This window comes from Ranitomeya imitator, chromosome 10 (genome assembly GCF_032444005.1).
Source record: "Ranitomeya imitator isolate aRanImi1 chromosome 10, aRanImi1.pri, whole genome shotgun sequence".
NCBI lineage: Eukaryota > Metazoa > Chordata > Amphibia > Anura > Dendrobatidae > Ranitomeya > Ranitomeya imitator.
In genome coordinates, this window is record NC_091291.1 from 36,505,480 (window position 1) to 36,529,560 (window position 24,081).

At 37.2% G+C, this 24,081-nt stretch overlaps 1 protein-coding gene across 1 annotated transcript in view; it reads left to right on the forward strand.

Annotated features, from left to right (window-relative positions):
- Positions 1-24,081, forward strand: part of LOC138652191 (mucin-2-like) — a 209,517-nt gene that overhangs the window by 46,633 nt on the left and 138,803 nt on the right. The window contains exons 24-38 of the mRNA XM_069742959.1: positions 4,707-4,892; positions 5,339-5,497; positions 6,747-6,932; positions 7,395-7,580; positions 9,124-9,309; positions 9,773-9,958; positions 11,735-11,902; positions 15,381-15,506; positions 15,866-15,991; positions 17,958-18,083; positions 18,448-18,573; positions 20,609-20,731; positions 21,910-22,285; positions 23,331-23,380; positions 23,921-24,075. Coding sequence (XP_069599060.1) covers positions 4,707-4,892; positions 5,339-5,497; positions 6,747-6,932; positions 7,395-7,580; positions 9,124-9,309; positions 9,773-9,958; positions 11,735-11,902; positions 15,381-15,506; positions 15,866-15,991; positions 17,958-18,083; positions 18,448-18,573; positions 20,609-20,731; positions 21,910-22,285; positions 23,331-23,380; positions 23,921-24,075 — 2,465 coding nt within the window. The remainder of the gene's footprint in view (positions 1-4,706; positions 4,893-5,338; positions 5,498-6,746; positions 6,933-7,394; positions 7,581-9,123; positions 9,310-9,772; positions 9,959-11,734; positions 11,903-15,380; positions 15,507-15,865; positions 15,992-17,957; positions 18,084-18,447; positions 18,574-20,608; positions 20,732-21,909; positions 22,286-23,330; positions 23,381-23,920; positions 24,076-24,081) is intronic.

A 24,081-nucleotide genomic window follows, 5' to 3' on the forward strand; every position in this document is an offset into this window, starting at 1 on the left:
ACGCACCCAGGAGTCAAGACTGGCACACAAGCAGAAAGGCCAATATTAATCTCCCACTGTTTTTTTTGGTTGTTTTTTTTTTTTTTTTTTCAGGGAGACTTTAGAAAAAAAAATAATAAAAAAAATATGATTTTATCAGGAAGAATTTAGAAACCAAATAAAATAAAATGATTTTTTCAGGGAGAATTTATAAAACAAATAAAACCAAAAATAGGCGTTCTATGGCCCACTGACTGAGAGATGACGCACCCAGGAGTCAAGACTGGCACACAAGCAGAAAGGCCAATATTAATCTCCCACTGTTTTTTTTGGTTGTTTTTTTTTTTTTTTTTTTCAGGGAGACTTTAGAAAAAAAAATAATAAAAAAAATATGATTTTATCAGGAAGAATTTAGAAACCAAATAAAATAAAATGATTTTTTCAGGGAGAATTTAGAAAACAAATAAAACCAAAAATAGGCGTTCTATGGCCCACTGACTGAGAGATGACGCACCCAGGAGTCAAGACTGGCACACAAGCAGAAAGGCCAATATTAATCTCCCACTGTTTTTTTTGGTTGTTTTTTTTTTTTTTTTTTCAGGGAGACTTTAGAAAAAAAAATAATAAAAAAAATATGATTTTATCAGGAAGAATTTAGAAACCAAATAAAATAAAATGATTTTTTCAGGGAGAATTTAGAAAACAAATAAAACCAAAAATAGGCGTTCTATGGCCCACTGACTGAGAGATGACGCACCCAGGAGTCAAGACTGGCACACAAGCAGAAAGGCCAATATTAATCTCCCACTGTTTTTTTTTTTTTTTTTCAGGGAGACTTTAGAAAAAAAAATAATAAAAAAAATATGATTTTATCAGGAAGAATTTAGAAACCAAATAAAATAAAATAATTTTTTCAGGGAGAATTTAGAAAACAAATAAAACCAAAAATAGGCGTTCTATGGCCCACTGACTGAGAGATGACGCACACAGGAGTCAGGAGTGGCACACAAACCCAGAGGCCAATATTTTTCTACCAATGATTGATGTAGTTATTTTCTCTGGTAGATTTTAGAACCCAAATCAAGGAAAAAAAATATAGGCTTTCTATGGACCACAATTGGAGAGAGAGAGAGAGAGAGAGAGAGAGAGAGAGAGAGAGAGAGATGGCACACCCAGGAGTCAAGACTGGCACACAAGCAGAAAGGCCAATATTAATCTCCCACTGTTTTTTTGGTTGTTTTTTTTTTTTTTTTTTTTCAGGGAGACTTTAGAAATAAAAATAATAAAAAAAATATGATTTTATCAGGAAGAATTTAGAAACCAAATAAAATAAAATGATTTTTTCAGGGAGAATTTAGAAAACAAATAAAACCAAAAATATGCGTTCTATGGCCCACTGACTGAGAGAGAGAGAGAGATGGAACGCTTAGTACTGGCACACAAGCCCAAAGGGCAATATTAATCTCCCTTTTTTTTTCCAGGGAGAATTTCTGAAACCCAAAAAAAAAATAAAATAGGCTTTCTATGGCCCACTATTTGTGAGAGAGATGGGACGCTCAGGACTGGCACAGATGGCACGCTCAGGACTGGCACAGAAGCCCAGAGGCCAATATTAATCTCCCTTTTTTTCTGGGAGAATTTATAAAACCAAAAAAATATTTAAATAGGCTTTCTATGGCCCACTATTTGTGAGAGAGATGGCACGCTCAGGACTGGCACAGATGGCACGCTCAGGACTGGCACAGAAGCCCAGAGGCCAATATTAATCTCCCTTTTTTTCAGGGAGAATTTATAAAACCCAAAAAAAAATAAAATAGGCTTTCTATGGCCCACTATTTGTGAGAGAGATGGCACACTCAGGACTGGCACACAAGCCCAAAGGCCAATATTAATCTCCCACTGTATTTTTATCAGGGAGAATTTATACACCCCACAAAAAAAAATACAGAAAAATGAAAAGGCTTTCTATGGCCCACTATGTGAGAGAGATGGCACACACAGGGATGGCACTCTAGCAGAAATGCCAAATTGCCAATCTTAATCTCCCACCAAAAAAAAAAAAAAAAAAAAAACAGGGAATGTCCTACAATTACTATCTCCCTGCCTGCAGTAATCTCAGCCAGGTATGGCAGGCAGCTACTATCTCCCTGCCTGCAGTAATCTCAGCCAGGTATGGCAGGCAGCAATAAGGAGTGGACTGATGCACAAATGAAATAAAAAGTGTGGACAAACAAAAAAGATAGCTGTGCAGAAAGGAAGGAACAAGAGGATTTGTGCTTTGAAAAAAGCAGTTGGTTTGCACAGCGGCGTACACACAGCAATGCAGCTATCAGGGAGCCTTCTAGGGCAGCCCAATGAGCTACAGCGCTGAGGGGAAAAAAAAAAAAAAAAAAAATTCCACTGTCCCTGCACACCGAGGGTGGTGTTGGACAGTGCAAATCGCTGCAGCACAAGCGGTTTTGTGGTTAATGGACCCTGCCTAACGCTATCCCTGCTTCTGACAAAGCGGCAGCAACCTCTCCCTAAGCTCAGATCAGCAGCAGTAAGATGGCGGTCGGCGGGAACGCCTCTTTATAGCCCCTGTGACGTCGCAGACAGCAAGCCAATCACTGCAATGCCCTTCTCTAAGATGGTGGGGACCAGGACCTATGTCATCACGCTGCCCACACTCTGCGTTTACCTTCATTGGCTGAGAAATGGCGCTTTTCGCGTCATTGAAACGCGACTTTGGCGCGAAAGTCGCGTACCGCATGGCCGACCCCGCACAGGGGTCGGATCGGGTTTCATGAAACCCCGACTTAGCCAAAAGTCGGCGACTTTTGAAAATGTTCGACCCGTTTCGCTCAACCCTAGTGGCTACATGCTTTGCTTCCTCATTTAACCCTTTAAGGACCGTACGTTTATTCATTAAAATTAGTTTTAGTTTAGAACTACGGGACAAAGATGTTCCTTGGTCCTCAAAGGGTTAAACAGAAATAAATGATTTGACAGAAGGCAAAATACAACTCCTCAAACTAAATCTAGGAGGGTGTCCTTCCTTGGTCATCAAAAGGGAAAGATTAAGTTTGGTAAGCATGGAGAGACCAGGACTTTTGAAATTCATGAAAACCATGAAATTAATGGTGGACTTGAAATATCAATTGTGCGCAATAAGGAAGGCGGGAAACTCTATGTGAGACATGTAATGACAAACAGCCTTGCCAAGAAAAAGTCAATGCCAATTGAGATGAAGCTCTGCTGAAGCCCCCTTAGTCTTGGCAAAAATACAATATAGATAATTACTATTGTTAAATTAATTGATGAGGTGGTGTTGTAAATATTTTAAAAATTTACTCAATTAATTGAAATTTGTTTTTGCAGTGGTAAAGAAACGCGTTTCGGCTATCTGTCCTTCCTCAGGAGTATCACTTGTACTCGCGTATTGTTACAGCTAAACAAATAAAAAAAACAAGTTATAGGCGCTTCAACTAAACAATGAGGATTTCTTAGGAGTGGGATCATTTCCAAGACAAAACAACAAAGTGTTTAACTCCAACAATATGTGTGGTTTATTCTAGAAAAAGTGATTAAAACACAACGTGTTTCAGCTATCTGTCCTTCATCAGGTGTATCACCGGTACCACACGTATTGTAAGAGTTAAACACTCCGCTGTTCTCTGTTAGAAATTATCTCACACCATTGAAATTCTCATTGATTACTGGACTTGCCTACAACTTGTTTTTTTAATGCATCAAATTAAAAACTAAAATTCAACGATTAAAAATAAATTATATACATTTTGCTAGGTGTTAGGAACAATTTTTTATAACGGAGAAAGTACTTAACAGCGGTTAAATGATTTGCTTCTTCATTTAACCATTTAAGGACCATAAGTTTATTCACTGAATTTAGTTTTAGTTGAGAACTATGGGGCAAATATGTTCCTTGGTGCTCAAAGGGCTAAACAGAAATTATTGATTGAAAGGGAGGCAAAATAAAACTTCCCAACCTAAATCTAGCGGTGTGTACTTGGCCATCAAAAGGGAAAGATTAAATTTGGTAAGGGTGGAGAGACAAAGACTTTTAAAATTCATGGAAACCATGAAATTTCTGGAGGACTTGAAATATCAATTGAGTGAAATAAGGAAGGCGGGAAACTCTATGTGAGACATGTAATGAACAACGGTCCTAGGAGCGCTGGAAATGAGACCAAAACGAGGATTTTAGTGTTGAACCACAACGCATTTCAACAGTTAAACCGTCTTCATCAGTTGGAACTTCCACCTGATGAAGACGGTTTAACCGTTGAAACGCGTTGTGGTTCAACACTAAAATCCTTGCTCGCTCCTAGGACCGTTATTACTATTCTTTACTGCATTTTGTATCCTAGAAGGTTAACGGGTGGAGCTGCGGTGGACCTTTTGCTTTCAATTCTAACTGTGACCCTCACAGCGCTCCCTAGTGACCGCTTTCTTTTCCCTTGAATTTCATCTAATGAACAACAGCCTTGCTAAGAATAAGTCAGTGCCCCTTGAGATGAATCTCTGCTAAAGCCTCCTTGGTCTTGGCAAAACATACAGTATAAATAATTACTATTATTAAATTAATTGTTGAGGTGATAGGTATAAATATTGTAAAAATTGACTCAATTAATTGAAATTCGTTTTCATAGTGGTAAAGAAAAATTACTTTATAGAGGAATTATTTCATAATACAAGTTACATGATTTGTTCCTTCATTTAAACAGAAATAATTGACTTGAAAGGAGGGAAAATCCAACTTCCCGATCTACATCTTGGGGGCGCATTTGGTCAACAAGGCGGAAAAATTGAATTTGGCGGTGCTAGGGAGGCACATTCTTTTGGAATTAATGGAAAACATGAAATTAATGGTGGATTTAGCATAAATGGGATTAATCAGGAAGGAGGAGCCAGTAAGTTATCACATTAAGAACATATGTAGATAAACCTGACAGGTGGTGGGATATTTTTTCATGTTTTTCTACAACATCTTATAGTTAGAGAAAACAATTTTTGCCACTCTGTTGTTCATTTTGTGGAAATGTGAGCATCTGTCCTTCTCAAAATGGAAGGAATTAATGGGAAAAGCAAAAATGTTGATATATTATTGTAACTAGCAATGGGTGGGGCTTAGCTGGTAAAATAACTGGTAAATATTGGTGATGGTGAGTAGGAAAAAACATGAAATTATCTAAAGTAGATAAGGGGGAGAAGAAATACTTAGCATTGCCCCAATGTATGTTATGGTATGTATATAATAGCCTTTCTGTGCTGTCGAGGTGATGAGTATTATTTATTATAATTAAAAAGGAGAATTAAGGAGTTTTGAATGAAATGTTTTGTTTCTTTTGATGAATAGAAATTAACCTGGAAGGTGGAAACCTACAACTACCAAACCTAAATGTTGGGGGCGTTCTTGGTCAGCAAGGTGGAAAAATTGAATTTGGTGGTGCTGGTGGGGCACATGCTTTTGGAATAAATGGAAATCATGAAATTAATGGTGGACTTGATATATCAAGTAAGATTAATGGTGAAGGAGGAAAACATCAGTGAGATGTTGAGGTGGTGGGCATTTACATGTTAGAAATTGTAATGGTTAGAATGAAGCATAGATCATTTTTGCCATAGTGAAGGTAAAATAAACAATTGGGATATATTTTGTAATAGCAGATAACTGCTTAATTTCATTGCTCAAATAGATAATATTGCCAGAAAGGAGACAAAATACAACAGTCCAAACGAAATATGGGAGGCGTAATTGGTCGCCAAACTGAAAAAATTGCATTTAGGAAAACGGTGGAAGCAAAAACATGATACTTCATATGTAGGGTCTCTGACTTTGACACGGGCTTCCAAGTTGAGCCCACATTTTCCCCGGCAGATGATTGTTGAATTACTCAGCCATTATCTGGTTCTAGCAGCCATGGACAGAGCTCACAGCAAGCCGGCATCAACAACCATAGAGGTCTCAAGGACCTATATGGTTACTATCATGAAGCATCGCTGACCCCCGATCATGTGATGGGGGTTGGCAAAGCGCTCATTTAACTATAATAGTGGCGGGTGGATCGCGATTCCACCCCTCGCTATTGCGGGCACATGTCAGCTGTTCAAAACAGCTGACATGTCCCGGCTTTGATGCGTGCTCACCGCCGGAGCCCACATCAAAGCAGGGGATCTGACCTTGGACGTACTATCCCATCCAAGGTCAGAAAGAGGTTAAAGACCATACGTTTATTCAACCAAATTTGTTTTAGTTCAGAACTATTGGACAAATAGGTTCCTTGGTCCTCAAAGTGTTAAACAGAAATAGTTGATTTGAAAGGAGGCAAAATAAAATTTTCCAACCCAAATCAAGGGGTAAGATGTACTTGGTCTTCAAAAGGGAAAGATTAAGTTTGTTAATGGTGGAGAGACAAAGACTTTTCAAATTCACGAAAACCATTAATTTAATGGTTGACTTGAAATATCAATTGAGCGCAACACGGAAGGAGTATAACTCTATGTGAGACATATATTAACACACAGCCTTGCTAAGAAAATGTCAGTGCTTCTTGACATGAATCTCTGATGATGCTCTCTTAGTCTTGGCAAAAATACTATATAAATAATCAATATTGTTAGATTAATTGTTGATAGGTATAAATATTTTTAAAATTGATGATGAAAATAATTGAAATTTGTTTTTGTAGTGGTAAAGAAAAATTACTTTATAGAGGAATTATTTCATAATACAAGTTACATGATTTGTTCCTTCATTTAAACAGAAACAATTGACTTGAAAGGAGGGAAAATCCAAGTTCCCGATCTACATCTGGGGGGCGCATTTGGTCAACAAGGTGGAAAAGTTGAATTTGGCGGTGCTAGGGAGTCACATTCTTTTGGAATTAATGGAAAGCATGAAATTAATGGTGGATTTAGCATAAATGGGATTAAACAGGAAGGAGGAGCCAGTAAGTTATCGCGTTATGAACATATGTAGATAAACCTGACAGGTGGTGGGATAATTTTCTTTTTTTACAATGTCATATAGTTAGTGAAAACATTTTTTGCCATTCTATTGTTCATTTTGTGGAAATGTGAACATCTGTCCTTCTCAAAATGAAAGGAATTGACGGGAAAGGCAAAATATGTACATATATTATTGTAACTAGCAATGAGTGGGGCTTAGTTGGTAAAATAACTGGTAAAGATTGGTGATGGTGGGTAGAAAAAAGCATGAAATTAAAGGTCAATTTAGAATTTTACCTGAAGTAAATAAAGGGGAGAAGAAAAACTTAGCATTGCCCAATGGATACTATTGTAAGTATATAATAGCCTTTCTGTGCTGTCGAGGTGATGGGAATTATTTTTTACTATTAAAATGAAGAAATAAGAAGTTTTCAAACAAATGTTTTGTTTCCTTATATAAACAGAAATTAACCTGGAAGGTGGAAACCTACAACTACCAAACCTAAAAGTGGGGGGTATTCTTGGTCAGCAAGGTGGAAAAATTGAATTTGGCGGTGCTGGTGGGGCACATGGTTTTGGAATAAATGGAAATCAACAAATTAATGGTGGACTTGATATATCAAGTGATATTAATGGGGAAGGAGGAAAACGTAAGTGAGATGTTGAGGTGGGGGAATTTATTTGTTAATTGTAACGAGTAGACTGAAGCTTACATAATTTTTGCCATAGTAAAGGGAAAATAAACTTTTGGGATATATTTTATAAGAGCAGGTATTTGCTTATTTTCATTGTTAAAATAGATAATATTGCCAGAAAGGAGACAAAATACAACAGTCCAACCGAAATATGGGAGGCGTAATTGGTCACCAAACTGAAAAAATAGCGTTTGGAAAATCTGTGGAAGCAAAAACACGATACTTCATATGTAGGGTCTTTGACTTTGACACGGGCTTGCAAGCTGAGCCCCCATCTTTCCCGGCAGATGATTGTTGAATTATTCAGCCATTATTTGCCTTTAGCAGCCGTGTACAGAGCTCCATTGTTTAAAAAAGTTTAAAAGAAGGAGACGAGAAAGGAATACTACTCACCAGAGAGAGTTGTGCAGTCAGGCACAACTCTAAACTGCTATATATCTCATGAAACTCCTTAGTGGTGGTTTACTGCAAACATGACAATCTATGAATCATTACCAGCAAAAGTTCCAACATAGAGTAGTGGCATAGAAAAAAAAACAAGCTATAGAGGCTTCCAGTAGACAATGAAGATTCCTTTAGAATGAGATCATTTCCAATAGAAAACAACAACGTGTTTAACTCCAACAATACGTGTGATAAATTTATTAAAAATCAGCTAAATGCAATGCGTTTTGGCTATCTTTCCTTCATCAGACGTATCACCTGTACCACACGTATTGTAAGAGTTAAACACTCCGCTGTTCTCTGTTGGAAATGATCTCACTCCATTGAAATCCTCATCGGTTACTGGAAGCGCCTATAACTTTTTTTTTTATGCATCAAATTAAAAACTAAAATTCAAGGATGAAAAATAAATTATATATAATTTTCTTGGTGTGAGGATATATTTTATATGGGAGAAAGTGCTTAATAATAGCGGTTTAATGATTTGCCTCTTCATTTAACCCTTTAAAGACCATACGTTTATTCAATCAAATAAGTTTTAGTTTAGAAGTATGGGGAAAATAGCTTCCCTGGTCCTCAAAGGGTTAAACAGAAATAATTGATTCGAAAGGACACAAAATACAATTTCCCAACGTAAATCAAGGGGGGAGGTATACTTGGTCTTCAACAGGGAAAGAATAAGTTTGGCAATGGTGGAGAAACGAAGACTTTTGAAATTCCTGGAAACCATTATTTTATTGGTGGACTTGAAATATCAATTGAGCGCAATAAGGAAGGAGGGAAACTCTATGTGAGACATGTAATGACACACAGCCTTGCCAAGAAAAAGTCAATGCATCTTGACATGAATCTCTGATGAAGCCCCCTTAGTCTTGGCAAATATACAATATAAATAATTAACATTGTTAGATTAATTGTTGAGGTGATAGTTATAAATATTTTTAAAATTGATGAAATTAATTGAATTTTGTTTTTGTAATGGTAAAGAAAAATGACTTTATAGAGGAATTTTTTCATAGTACAAGTTACATGATTTGTTCCTTCATTTAAACAGAAACAATTGATTTGAAAGGAGGGAAAATCCAACTTCCCGATCTACATCTGGGGGGAGCATTTGGTCAAAGAGGTGGAAAAATTGAATTTGGCGGTGCTAGGGAGGCACATTCTTTTGGAATTAATGGAAAACATGAAATTAATGGTGGATTTAGCATAAATGGGATTAAACAGGAAGGAGGAGGCAGTAAGTGATCACATTATGAACATATGTAGATAAACCTGACAGGTGGTGGGATAATTTTATTTTTTTACAATGGCATATAGTTAGTGAAAACATTTTTTGCCATTCTATTGTTCATTTTGTGGAAATGTGAACGTCTGTCCTTCTCAAAATGGAAGGAATTGACGGGAAAGGTAAAACATGTACATAGATTATTGTAACTAGCAATGAGTGGGGCTTAGTTGGTAAAATAACTGGTAAAGATTGGTGATGGTGGGTAGAAAAAAGCATGAAATTAAAGGTAAGTTTAGAATAATATCTCAAGTTAATAAAGGGGAGAAGAAAAACTTAGCATTGCCCCAACGTATACTATTGTAAGTATATAATAGCCTTTCTGTGCTGTCGAGGTGATGGGAATTATTTTCTACTATTAAAATGAAGAAATAAGAAGTTTTCAATGAAATGTTTTGTTTCCTTATATAAACAGAAATTAACCTGGAAGGTGGAAACCTACAACTACCAACCCTAAATGTGGGGGGCATACTTGGTCAGCAAGGTGGAAAAATTGAATTTGGTGGTGTTGGTGGGGCACATGCTTTTGGAATAAATGGAAATCATGAAATTAATGGTGGACTTGATATATCAAGCAATATTAATGGGGAAGGAGGAAAACGTAAGTGAGGTGTTGAGGTGGTGGGCATTCATTTGTTAGAAATTGTTGCGATTAGAATGAAGCCCAGATGATTTTTTGACATAGTAAATGGAAAATAAACAATTGGGATATACTTTATAATAGCAGGTATCTGCTTCAAAATCATTGTTTAAATAGATAATACTGGCATAAAAAGATGGAAAATACTACAAAAGAACCTAAGTATAGGTGGCGTAATTGGTCATTAAACTGAAAAATTTGCATTTGGAAAAACTGTGGATGCAAAAAGTATTAAAATAAATGTCATACATGAAATTAATGTTGGATTTATAATATGAAGTGAGTTCAACCCCTTTGTTCCTAGATCACAAGCCGAGCCCCCATCTTTCTTGGCAGATGATGGCGGAATTATTCAACCATCCTCTGCCTCCAACAGCCACCGAAGGAGCTGAGCTCCACCCACGGCTGTTATCATGTTAACTGCTATTGACAATCTCTGAAATTTGCATTTAACATGTGTTGCCAGAGGGCAGCTTCATTCCACATGCCCATCCGTGGGTATTTGAGTGGCCATGACAGACAGTGTTCAGCTGATGACCTTCGTACTTGTCTTGACAATTCCACTGAGAAAGACTAGCACTAGCACTGCTATGTATATTACAAATGGTCAGATAATCGCAGCTTCAAGTCTTCTACTGGCGACTAAGAAATACAGTTAAAAGTGAATTTTTGTTTTTTAAATTATGAAAAAAATAAAAAATATATAAAAATTCAAATGACCTCCCCTTTGCTCCATTACAAATAAAGCATGTCAATAGCATTAAACTGCCGCAGCGCCGATAGGGGCCCGATGCGGGCCCCCTGTCAGGCCCTTACGTCAGTCAGGGCAGTAATGCCCTGATGGCGGCAGTCAATCTGAGTGGTTGCTCAGGGCCCCCCCACACCACTGGGCCCTTGGCTACCGCCCAGATTGACCTCATTATAATCCGCCCCTGGTTCTACTATATCGGAGGGATATCATTTTTATGTGATATGCACTAGTATTATAGTAGTTAAATGCTTTGTCTCTTCATTGAAACAGAAATAGTTGATTTTAAAGGAGGCAACCTAAATGTTGGGGGCGTGTTTGGACACCAAAATGGAAAATTTGAGTTTGGTAATGGTGGAGAGACAAAGACTTTCAAAATTCATAGCAAATCTTCTGAAGAACATAAGAGTGAAGGACAACATAAGATTCCTTCATATATATATATATATATATATTTTATTTAGCAAATATTCATATCAAGTTCTTCATGTAATCGAGGTGGCTGGGTATTTAATAAAATCATTAAATATTATACATATTTATATTTGTTTAGTAATTTATGGGGGGGAGATATAGATAGTTCTAACTATAAAATAAGTTGAATTATTTAGATTTTTATTTAAACAGAAACAGTTGACTTAAAAGGAGGCAACCTAAATGTTGGGGGCGTATTTGGACAGCATGGTGGAAAATTTGAGTTGGTAATGGTGGAGAGACAAAGACTTTTGAAATTCATGGAAGACATGAATTTAATGGTGGATTTGGGAAATCTTCTGAAGATAATAAGAGTGAAGGACAACAGAAGATTACTTCATATGTGCTTTATTTAGTAAATTAGCTTTATTCTCTCCATAGTATCAAGGTGGTGGGAATTTTGTAATACATTACATATTATAAATATTAAAACTACGGTAATTCTGTTTGGTGGAGAAGGTATACGTCTTTCCATGAAGGAAGTTCAATTATTGTCTTTTTTTAAACTGAAATAGTTGATTTGAAAGGAGGCAACCTAAATGTTGGGGGCGTATTTGGACAACATGGTGGAAAATTTGAATTTGGCAATGGTGGAGAGACAAGGACTTTTGAAATTCATGGAAGACATGAATTTAATGGTGGATTCGGGAAGTCTTCAGGAGAAAACAACAGTGAAGGAAAACGTAAGATTCCTTCACAAATACTTTATTTGGTGAATACGTATTAGTTTCTCCAAGCTATTGAGGTGGCCGGGTATTTTATAATTAATTCAATATTATGCCTGTTTGTATTTGTCTAGACTTTTTTTGAGGGGGGAGGGGAGAGAGCTGTGCATATATGGCAACCTTTTTATTTAGAGAGGTTAGAGGCAAGTATCCGACAGTCTCAAGAGAGAAGCTGGTCTGACAGGTGTAATATCCTGTGGCTATCCCTTAAATGTCTGTGATGGGAATAACCCTTTAAATAAACCGTGACACTTCAACATTTTATGCTTCTAAAGCGTCATTTGATAGCTGTACATATTCATAGTACCCATACATATGGCTTTTCCTCTTGAGTCATTACGTTTTAATTGAATGTGTTCCGTTTTTACCTGAAACAGCCCCACTCTTGTACGTGGGTTGGGTCTGGTACTGCAGTTTTGTCTTATACAAGTGACTATTGGTCAGTTGGCAATACCAGACACAGTCTTTAGAGCTAACACTATGTTCAATATAAGGTATTTAAATAAAATATATAAAGGTGAGTTTATGAAGTTTACCGTAGCTAAATTTTATCACAACTGGTATGAATTTTAGAAAATATTTGTTTCTATGCTGTGAAAAATTATTTCAAAGTTAACCATTAGTAATGTTCAGATAATTTTCTTTATAATAACTATAGGCTACAAAAAGCAAACGCAATAGGAAACATTGGGATTAAATTATTGACTAAATTTGAGAAAAAAAAATATATTGATGATATCAATATGAGATTTCTTGGGGTTTTAGGTGAGAATGAGATTGGTGGGATGTTCCCCAGCCGAATTCAATGGATATTTGTTCCGACAATGGCTAGGTGTAAGCTATGTAAAGAGTTAAAGACAGCAGCCTTGTGCGTTGTGTAGCGGCTGGAATTTCTCTCCTATCCACCTGAATGCCAAATAAACTGCTTTACCCAGCAGCTGCTACTACAAATGTATGAAGCTGAAGACGTCCTCTTCATACACTGCTTTAATCCGGGTTCTACCAGAGCAGATACCAGCTGATTGATAGTGGCTCCAGGTGTTGGATCCATATGAATCTAATTCTGTATTAGACAACCTATGAAATAATAAGGTCCTACAAATAAGTCAAAATCTAGACAAGATAGGCATTACCTGGACCAAATTTATCACAATGGTGCAATCAGTGTGATAAATCTGGAGCCTATTGCTAGAGATGTTTGACACTTTCCTACAACATCTCTCGGTTGACTTACGTCACGCCAATATTTTTTATTGCAAAATGATTATGCCCATTTTTAATAGATCTGGTCCCTTTGCAGTCCTCCTCTAAATCACAATCCCATTTTTAGACTTTCAAAAACTGTCCAGTGAGGTGCAAAAAACATCTCAAAACCATTAAACATCTGGCATATGGCACATACTCGCACACCAATTTTTTTGCATTTTTTTTAACCAGATTTATAACTATTGATCATAAAAATTCCCATTGTAATTTTTTTTTAAATCAATGATGAATATGGTCATTATATGGATGAGACTACGAAAGCAAATGCATGGAATCAGGAAAATGATAGAGCGAATGATAGATGTATTTTTTGTGGTTCGCCAATGGTTTGCTATGACAGGCTGGGGTCTGTTGAAGACCTTCATGCTCATCATTACAGAGCTCCCTTTAAGTTTGCCTATGGCCAGGCTTCAAGGAGACGGTGATTTTTACTATATACAGCAATGTTTTGGTATTGCTGTATATAGCACAAGTGAATCAGACAATTGGAACTTTAAATCCCTTAATGGAACTAATAAATGTAGTGAAAAGTAAACCAAAATTATATATGAAAAAAATATGAAAAAAAAAACCAAAACCATAAAAGTTTATATCATCACTCCATATTTTCCCCTTTAAAAATAAAGGTAATAAAAAATACCCATATGTGGTATCGCCAAGTTCGGAAAAGTCCACTCTATCAAATTATAAAAATAATTAACCCGATCTGTAAAACACCGTAAACTAAAATAAATTCAACAAAGCCAAAATTAAGTTTTTTGGTCGCTGCAATAACACAAAAAAAGCTAGCTGTCCAAAAATGGTATCAATAAAATCATCTTATCGCCCTGCAAAAAAATAAGCCATCACACAGTTCCATCGACAAGAAAAAACAAAACATTACGGGTCTCAGGAAAAAACAACTCCCAAAATTTAGTTTTTGAAACTTCTGGGTTTTTTTCACCCCTAAAATAATAAAAAACTAGACATGTTTGGTATATCGTAATTGTCCTGTTGAACAGAGTAATATTCCGAGTTGATTTCTATCACAAAATATACGCCGTACATTATCAGAATTGTGGTTGTTATACAATTTTTCCCCATTTTTTTTCCTGTTTTCCTGTTTTTCTATGTGGTAAAATGAATGGTGTATTTTAAAAGTACAATTAGTCCTGCATAAAAACACATGTCTATGTGGGCAGAAAAAAAATGATGGCTCTAAGAAAAATGAGAATAAAAATCGAAATGCAAAAAATTGAAAATGGCCATGTTATGAAGGGATTAAAAATGTGATCTACAGTACAATAAATAGGTGGCTTTCCAGCTGTTATGGCATTGCAATTATTAGCATTCCCTGACTGCTTGGAATTGCATGTTTAAATAGCCGTAGAGACACTTGTTGGAAATCACTACTTTAGAGGCTTAGAAAAGTTGTGAACAGAGGACTCAATGGGGTATCAAAATGTCTTAATTTTTATCCATGTTTACTGGAACTGTGGCTACTCGTCATCCGGGACATTAGAGAGTGTGATTGATATCACCTGCGCCCTTCCACTTCAGAAAAGTCATTGTGCTAAAGTTTTATAAACCAAAGTGAAGTTTTTTTCAGCTAACCCTTAGCTGGTTCCCGATAGATTTCATGGGATGACGCATGAGATCACGTCTCTGCCAGACAAGGAGGCAAAGTGCGGGTATGCGGAAAAGATCCAGCTTCAGTAGGTGAAATGACAACATCTTTATTGGAGCCATTAAAAAACAAGGCTGCGACAAAAAAAACTGAGTCTAAGAACACATTGAGTGTTCGAAATGCATTCAGTTCCTCTTCTTGGTACCTTCCTCACTCCGATCATATCTGCTATTTTTGTCACCGCAAATGCCATTTTTTTTAACGGCCCCAATAAAGATGTTGTCATTTTACCTGCTGAAGCTGGATCTTTTCCACCATACATGCTGATGTTTTATACTTGGCAATGATGCCATCTTTGGGGGTGGCCTTATTCTAGAGTGTGTACGATGGAGGAAAGCAGTAGTTTGAAGTTATGCCAATAAATGAGTGCTGGTATAATACCTCTTGTGACTTTTTCATTGTCACAGTGTACACAATATCAGGGTTGAATACAACTACTTATTTGTGGTTTTGGTTACTATGTCTTAATTTTGGATTCACTAATTTATTGTTATATTCATATAGATATCAAGTTTGGAGGTAAATTTGGCCATGGACATGGAAGCATAGAGCAAAATGGAAAGATTGATATTAACATAAAGGGAGGAAACAATGGATCATCTGAAGAAAAAAGCTCTGAAGATAACAAGGGTAATTATATTCCTTTTGTTTCTATATTTTATATTTAGATTCACTATTTTAACATAATTTTTTTTATAGGAATCAAGTTTGGAAATAAATTCATATATGTGAATTAAGGATACGCAAATTGATTCTATAATAATTAAATTTGTTTAGAAATTCTAAACATTTGCAAATCCTAGCAAATTCGAATTCTGGATATTTCAATTTGTGTGAACCCAGAAAAATGGCTGCCGGATGGCGACCATTTGCTGGATTCATACAGACTGTGAAGGGAGTTAAAAACAATAACATATTACTAATTAGTTATGTCATTGTTTTATTTGTCTAATATTTGGATTTATTCATTTATTGATATGTTCATATAGGAATCAAGTTTGGAGGTAAATTTGGCCATGGACATGGAAGCGTAGGGGCACATGGAAAGATTGATGTTAACATTAAGGGAGGAAACAAGGGATCATCTGAAGAAAAAAGTTCTGAAGAAAACAAGGGTAATTATATTATTTTTGGTTCTATATTTTATATTTAGATTCACTATTTTAATATACTTTTTTATAGGAATCAAGTTTGGGGGTAAACTCAAATGTGTGAATTAAAGATGAGAAAATTGATTCTAAACGAATTAAATTTGTTTAGAAATTCCAAAAATTTACAAATTGTTGAAAATTGGAATTCTGGGTATTTCAATTTGTGTGAACTCTGAAAAATGGCTGCCAGATGGCTACGGTTTGCTGGATTAATACAGAACATGAATGGATTTAAAAGCAATAACATATTACTAATTAGTTATGTCATTGGTTTCTTTGTCTTATATTTGGATTTATTAATTTATTGTTACATTCATATACAGTGGGGCAAAAAAGTATTTAGTCAGTCAGCAATAGTGCAAGTTCCACCACTTAAAAAGATGAGAGGCGTCTGTAATTTACATCATAGGTAGACCTCAACTATGGGAGACAAACTGAGAAAAAAAAAATCCAGAAAATCACATTATCTGTTTTTTTTACATTTTATTTGCATATTAAGGTGGAAAATAAGTATTTGGTCAGAAACAAAATTTCATCTCAATACTTTGTAATAAATCCTTTGTTGGCAATGACAGAGGTCAAACGTTTTCTGTAAGTCTTCACAAGGTTGCCACACACTGTTGTTGGTATGTTGGCCCATTCCTCCATGCAGATCTCCTCTAGAGCAGTGATGTTTTTGGCTTTTCGCTTGGCAACACGGACTTTCAACTCCCTCCAAAGGTTTTCTATAGGGTTGAGATCTGGAGACTGGCTAGGCCACTCCAGGACCTTGAAATGCTTCTTACGATGCCACTCCTTCGTTGCCCTGGCGGTGTGCTTTGGATCATTGTCATGTTGAAAGACCCATCCACGTTTCATCTTCAATGCCCTTGCTGATGGAAGCAGGTTTGCACTCAAAATCTCACGATACATGGCCCCATTCATTCTTTCATGTACCCGGATCAGTCGTCCTGGCCCCTTTGCAGAGAAACAGCCCCAAAGCATGATGTTTCCACCACCATGCTTTACAGTAGGTATGGTGTTTGATGGATACAACTCAGTATTCTTTTTCCTCCAAACACGACAAGTTGTGTTTCTACCAAACAGTTCCAGTTTGGTTTCATCAGACCATAGGACATTCTCCCAAAACTCCTCTGGATCATCCAAATGCTTTCTAGCAAACTTCAGACGGGCCCGGACATGTACTGGCTTAAGCAGTGGGACACGTCTGGCACTGCAGGATCTGAGTCCATGGTGGCGTAGTGTGTTACTTATGGTAGGCCTTGTTACATTGGTCCCAGCTCTCTGCAGTTCATTCACTAGGTCCCCCCGCGTGGTTCTGGGATTTTTGCTCACCGTTCTTGTGATCATTCTGACCCCACGGGGTGGGATTTTGCGTGGAGCCCCAGATCGAGGGAGATTATCAGTGGTCTTGTATGTCTTCCATTTTCTAATTATTGCTCCCACTATTGATTTCTTCACTCCAAGCTGGTTGGCTATTGCAGATTCAGTCTTCCCAGCCTGGTGAAGGGCTACAATTTTGTTTCTGGTGTCCTTTGACAGCTCTTTGGTCTTCACCATAGTGGAGTTTGGAGTCAGACTGTTTGAGGGTGTGCACAGGTGTCTTTTTATACTGATAACAAGTTTAAACAGGTGCCATTACTACAGGTAGTGAGTGGAGGAAAGAGGAGACTCTTAAAGAAGAAGTTACAGGTCTGTGAGAGCCAGAAATCTTGATTGTTTGTTTCTGACCAAATACTTATTTTCCACCATAATATGCAAATAAAATGTTAAAAAAACAGACAATGTGATTTTCTGGATTTTTTTTTCTCAGTTTGTCTCCCATAGTTGAGGTCTACCTATGATGTAAATTACAGACGCCTCTCATCTTTTTAAGTGGTGGAACTTGCACTATTGCTGACTGACTAAATACTTTTTTGCCCCACTGTAGGAATCAAGTTTGGAGGTAAATTTGGCCATGGACATGGAAGCATAGGGGCACATGGAAAGATTGATGTTAACATTAAGGGAGGAAACAAGGGATCATCTGAAGAAAACAGTTCTGAAGGAAACAAGGGTAATCATATCATTGCAGATTTAATATGAACAAATTGATTCTAATCTAATCAAACCCATGTAGGATTTCCAAAACTTAACACATTTTGACAAATTCAAAGGAATTTGATATGTGTGAACCCATCAAAATGCCTGCTAGATGGTTACTATTCACTGCATTCGTATGGACCATGAAGGGATTTAAAAACAATAATATATTAAAGTCCCCTCGCCCTTCATTTGTTCTTGCCACCACAGCTCCCAACCAATACTCCGCTAGCTTCCTAAGGCATTCAATCCAGCTGAATACAATTACTTACCTACTTGTAGCTTTTGTTTATATATTTTATATTTAGATTCACTATTTTAAAATTGCATTTCTGTAGGAATCAAGTTTGGAGGTAAATTTGGCCATGGACATGGAAGCATAAAACAAAATGGAAAGATTGATATTAATATAAAGGGAAGAAGCGAGGAATCATCTGAAGAAAAAAGTTCTGAAGAAAAGAATGGTAATCATCATATGTGTCCATCGAGGATGACCAATTTGATTGTAGACTAATGAAAATATTTTAGAAATTCCCAAAATGATCAAATTCTCGCAAATCCAATTTTTTGGGAATTCTATTTGTGCAAATTTGACAAAACGTTAGCCAGCTGACAGCTGTTTTGCTGGATTCATATGGGCTGTGAAGGATTTGAAAACAATAATATATTATACTCAAGTCACCCTAAACCTGTACCTGCCTCCGTAGTTCCACACTGGTCCTCTGCTGGTTTTCTTAGACACCTACTCCGGCCCTGGTCTCCTCTTCACTCTTTCATGATGCACCGCTATGCTTCCATGCACATTTTGACGTCATGATGTCATAACGTGCATTTCCCCAAGAGATCAAGAAGAGTGAAGGGAAGACTGAATGCGAAGTTGGAGACAGAGCCTTAGAAAGCTAACAGAGGACTAGCTGGGAGTTATGGTGGCGAGGACAGGTGAGGAATGAAGTGAGCATATTTCTTTGTATTTTTAACCTTCTTCCTGACTCATTGGTTTATTACGCTTTGTGGTTAGGAAGCCTCAGAAGATGAGTGGACAAATACTGAAGAGGCCCTTGTGCAAGAACAATTTATGGGTCATTTGAAGTCCAATAGCTCATTATAATGCATAATTCAACTTGCTTTGGACAAGGCAGTGGCCCATCTTGCCTCTTGGGCCAATTTGTGGCTGCACAGGTTGCACCAATGATATGTGTCCATCCCTGCCTCAGAACATAATAAAAAACCTTTTTAACACCAACTGGGCACATTTGAATCACATTGAAATAAATCCAAAGCCAAATTCTGTTTCACTCATCTCTAGTGTGCATACATGTACATGTGTAGGCACTAGTGAAGGACACATCCAGCCTTTGTATCTCCTCACCAAAAAAGAAACTGTGCTGAGCTGTAATGCTAGGCATCAGCAAGTGGAGGTGGTTTTAGACAACAATGGAGACATGTGGTAGGGCGAAGCAACATCCATTTTCGTACCTATCACAATACCAAGTGACTTTCACAGAGATAAAATATGAGGGATCCGTAACCCCAGACATTGTATGAGAAATATTACTACAACTAGGTAAAAAATAACTTTTACTTCTTCATGGTGAATATATTTAAGTTTATCAATAAATTGTTTTCATTTTTATATTCCGACTTCATTATTGTTGAATTTATACAGGACATTTCATTTATTTTGGATATGCCAATAATGACTGAAATTAGAATGCCCCTTTAAAGGGGTTGTCCAGGATTAGAAAAACATATCTGCTGTCTTCCAAAAAGCACCACACTTGTCTAAAGATTGTGTCTGGTATCGTAGCTCAGCCCCGTTGATGTGGAAGTGGCTGAGCTACAATACAACCCACACTATATACAGATTCTGTCTTTAGAAGAAAACAGCCATGACTTTCCACCTCTGTACAACTTTTTTATCTGCAATTAATTGAACCACTGTCCATCTGATGACTATCACGCTAGACTTTAAGGACTGACAGATGTACTAATGAGGAAGCTAATACCGTATTGTTATTTTTTTTTTGTTAAGTTTAATTGGGTTGAGGGAAGCTTGTGACGGGAAGAGCGCTACCATACAAAGATAGAGATAAAGACTAGCTCAATTATTTATCATCAATGGTATCTTCTTGGGTGTTCTCCCTGCCTATATCTTCCTCAACCCTATCGCCTGACCTCTATGACATACAATACATCTATTACAAACACTAACCTTCTCTTACTGCACTTCATTCTCATTAAACAATGTTTTACTATGTATACTTAATGGTCAAAGTCACGGTGACTTTGGTAGCACAAGGATAAAGATAAAAGTTTGGAAACCGAGAACCTTCCTATCAAAACAATAGAGAGGTTCAAAATCAACCTCTTGCTGTTATCACATTTTATTATTACCATAGGTAAGATTTTCGGATTTCATGTATCCAAACAACTTTCATTATGATTAGTATGGAAATACATATTTTCACCCTTGAATCTATTTTAATTTACCTTTAAAAGAACACAATGAAAAGTCATCATTTGAAGACATAGACTTGGACTTTGGGACTGCTCCCACTTATAATCCAGAATTCACGATAGAGCCGATGATCATCCCTCAGACTGCACAATTGTTATTTCAAGGTAATAGAGAAAGGTTGACAGAATCAGTAGAGAGTTAGTTCTTGAGCTTTTTGGATATTGCGTCTAACTAATGTCAGTTTCAAAATTTATGATCCATGTACAGTAGAAAAAGCTTGGATTTAAGAAATGACAAGCACAATAGAAGACATTTTGGAAGCCTTCATGCCCCTTCAATGGTCACATTGGGCATGACTATGATAAATCGGTAAATGCATTTACTCATTTGGAGGCAGAGAATTTTGCCTGTAGCGTAATATAGGTTCAGTCTCTTGGCACTGGAATACAGATACAGAGCAGCACGTTTTTTTTAATCTTTTTTGAGGTGTCTTAACATTCTCCTCACTTCAGGTTTTACAGCAAAATACTGGAACCATTCTCTGGGCAGTCTCTCTGAGCTTAGCAAATTTGGGCATGAGGTCCATCAGGGTTCGGTACAGCAACGGTGTCTCGCTGGTCAGCCAAATACTTTGAGTCCCACATCACAGACCATGCTGTTATTAACCAGATTTCACAGGAATCCAGCTGACTTTACCTCTTCTCTTACTGTAGTTCTGCCCGAATCTTCTCTCCGGCTACTGCTAGTGACTTCTTGTAGCCATTCCTCGTCACCCTCTTGTGTTGGCATACTTCTTCACAGCACTTTGCATTTTCTGCTAACAGTTTTTTACATCTCACTTTTGCTGTGGCAGAGTTCCACCATGGCTTTAACTTCTTTTGATATCCACAGTAGGCACTGTAGCAACCCTGCATATTAGATAGTAGTAGGATGTACACCGCTCGGAACACACCCCGGATCTCTAATCCAATGTAGGTACAGGGAATAGCATGGTATACAATGTCCATCCAGTCTCCAGACCACAACCATTTCCTAAATGGGATGATGTAAATAACTCCACAACAAATCAATTCAGCAAGTTCGATGCAGCACAAGCCACGAAGAGAAGTGGCAATAGAATAGTCTGCCTGGAAATTTTAACATTTGAATGCATTTTATTTATATGTTTATTTATCTATCTTTCCGGAACGTACCGATTTGAATTGATTTCTACTAGAAATACATTCTCGTTGTTAAATTTATGTGTTCTTATCCTAATGGCAACAAGTATTGTGAAGTGCCCCAAACTGCAATCAAACAAGGAGCAAAGTTGTTCTCATAATTCTCATTTTCTAATTTGAAGGACCAGTAACACCAAATCTTCCTGTGGAGCCTGAGGTACCAGTGAACACCCCTGAACCTGAGGCACCAGTTCATCCTGAGATACTAGTGGTCACCCCTGAACCTGAGGCACCAGTTCATCCTGAGATACTAGTGGCCACCCCTGAACCTGAGGCACCAGTTCATCCTGAGATACTAGTGGCCACCCCTGAACCTGAGGCACCAGTCCAGCCTGAGATACCAGTGGCCACCCCTGAACCTGAGGCACCAGTGATACCCGAAGAGCCAGAGCAGCCTGTACCTGTTACTGAATCACCTCCATCAAGTGGAAAATCTTGCACATTCTACGCTAAATTTGTGCTTCACGGACAAACTGAAGAACTTGCCTGTAGTACCTGGTATGTTACATTATCATTTTTTCTTATATCTATATACTCAGAACTCCAAGCTCATGCACAAATCACAATGCTATATATTCATTTTTTTCCTGCATAGTTCCCTTTAGATTTTAACCCCAGGGCCATTTTCTGTTTTTGCATTTCTGTTTTTTTCTCACCTACTCCCCAGAGCCATAACTTTTTTATTTCGCAGTCAATATGGCCATGTGAGGGCTTGGGTTTTGTGGGATGAGTTTTACTTTTCAACGCCATTGATTTTACCATATAATGTACTAGAAAATGGGAAACAAATTCCAAGTGCGGTAAAATTGCAAAAAAAAGTGCATTTTTTGAGAGTTTTTTACCATGGTCACCAAATGCTAAAATAGACCTGCCATTATGATTTTCCAGGTCATTATGAGTTCACAGATACCAAACATGTAAAGGCTCTTTTTTATTTAAGCAGTGAAAAAAAAAATCCCAAATTTTGTTAAAAAAAAATTGCATCATTTTCCAACACCCATGGTGTCTCCAGCGGCATGGACAGTGGCATTTAACATGTTAACAGCCATGGGTGGATCGCGATTCCCCCCACTGCTGTTAGGGGCACATGTTAGCAGATGAACAGTTTATGGAGGACCTTTCACTTGATCGAGAAAATTGAGTTAAATACTATACCTTGTAAACATCCCTGAGCTTCCCTGATTCTACCGCTCTTTTCCATTTTGCACTGTCACTGCAATGCACAGATATTAGTCACATTTGTTTCTTTAGGAGCATAGTATGTGAAATCTCTGCTTGCAGACCAATTGAGCATTTTTTGCAGAATGCGCTTTTAGTCATCAGGATCTCTCTCCACATTTTGCTATGATACTAATAGGTGGATAAAACCTTGTGACAGATTCACTTTAATTTCCAATTGGCGCTTACCGTTTTGATGAATTAAGCCATGTATCATTGGCTATTTGGGGTTAATAAAGATATCAATTATTGTTCTCTAATTCATAGAAATGTTATTATGTTCAACCTTACTCATGATATCCTATGTAATGGTTTAATTTTTTAGTACATGCGATGATGGTTCTCTGACCTGTGTGAAGAATCTGAACTGCCCAGGTAATTTTATTATTTACTCTTAATAATTGTTAATATATTTCATTGTGAAGACTATACCTTTGAATATATACATGAACACTATATAATCCAGTAGACTCATTTTGTGTACTTACTAAGTGGCAGCACTAGCGGAGCCTGCGATTCCTTCATTGCAGCCAACAGATATTTCATAAGTCCAGTGTACCTATATATGTGATCATGGATTCTGTATTTTACATAGATACTCAATCAAGTATTGTTTGGTTTTGATTTAGAGATGAACGAATATGTTCAGAAACCGATCGCCGAATCCGATTTTGCCATATTCGTTCCATATTGGTAGCCTATTCGTGCTGAATTTATGCTTGACGATCGTTTCCGCACACATTCGCTCATTTCTTCTCCCATTGACTCCAACGGCGTTCGGCTATGTTCGGCAAATATTGCAAATACAATATTCGCCGGTGATCGTAATCCGAGCCGAATATTGAAAAATTCCCTCAACTCTAGGTGATATAAATGTATACATTGTGTGATGGTTTGTACATTTCTGTATTTTAGGAGTCTGTTCGGTGATTGGTTTACAGATGATTCGCACTTTTGATGGGACATTGTATGAGTCTCCTGGTAATTGTGATTACGTGTTGGTCAAGACCTCTGACTTTACGATCAGCTTGGACAATGAACTGTGTTCTGAGTTGGGCTATGACAATTATGTAAGT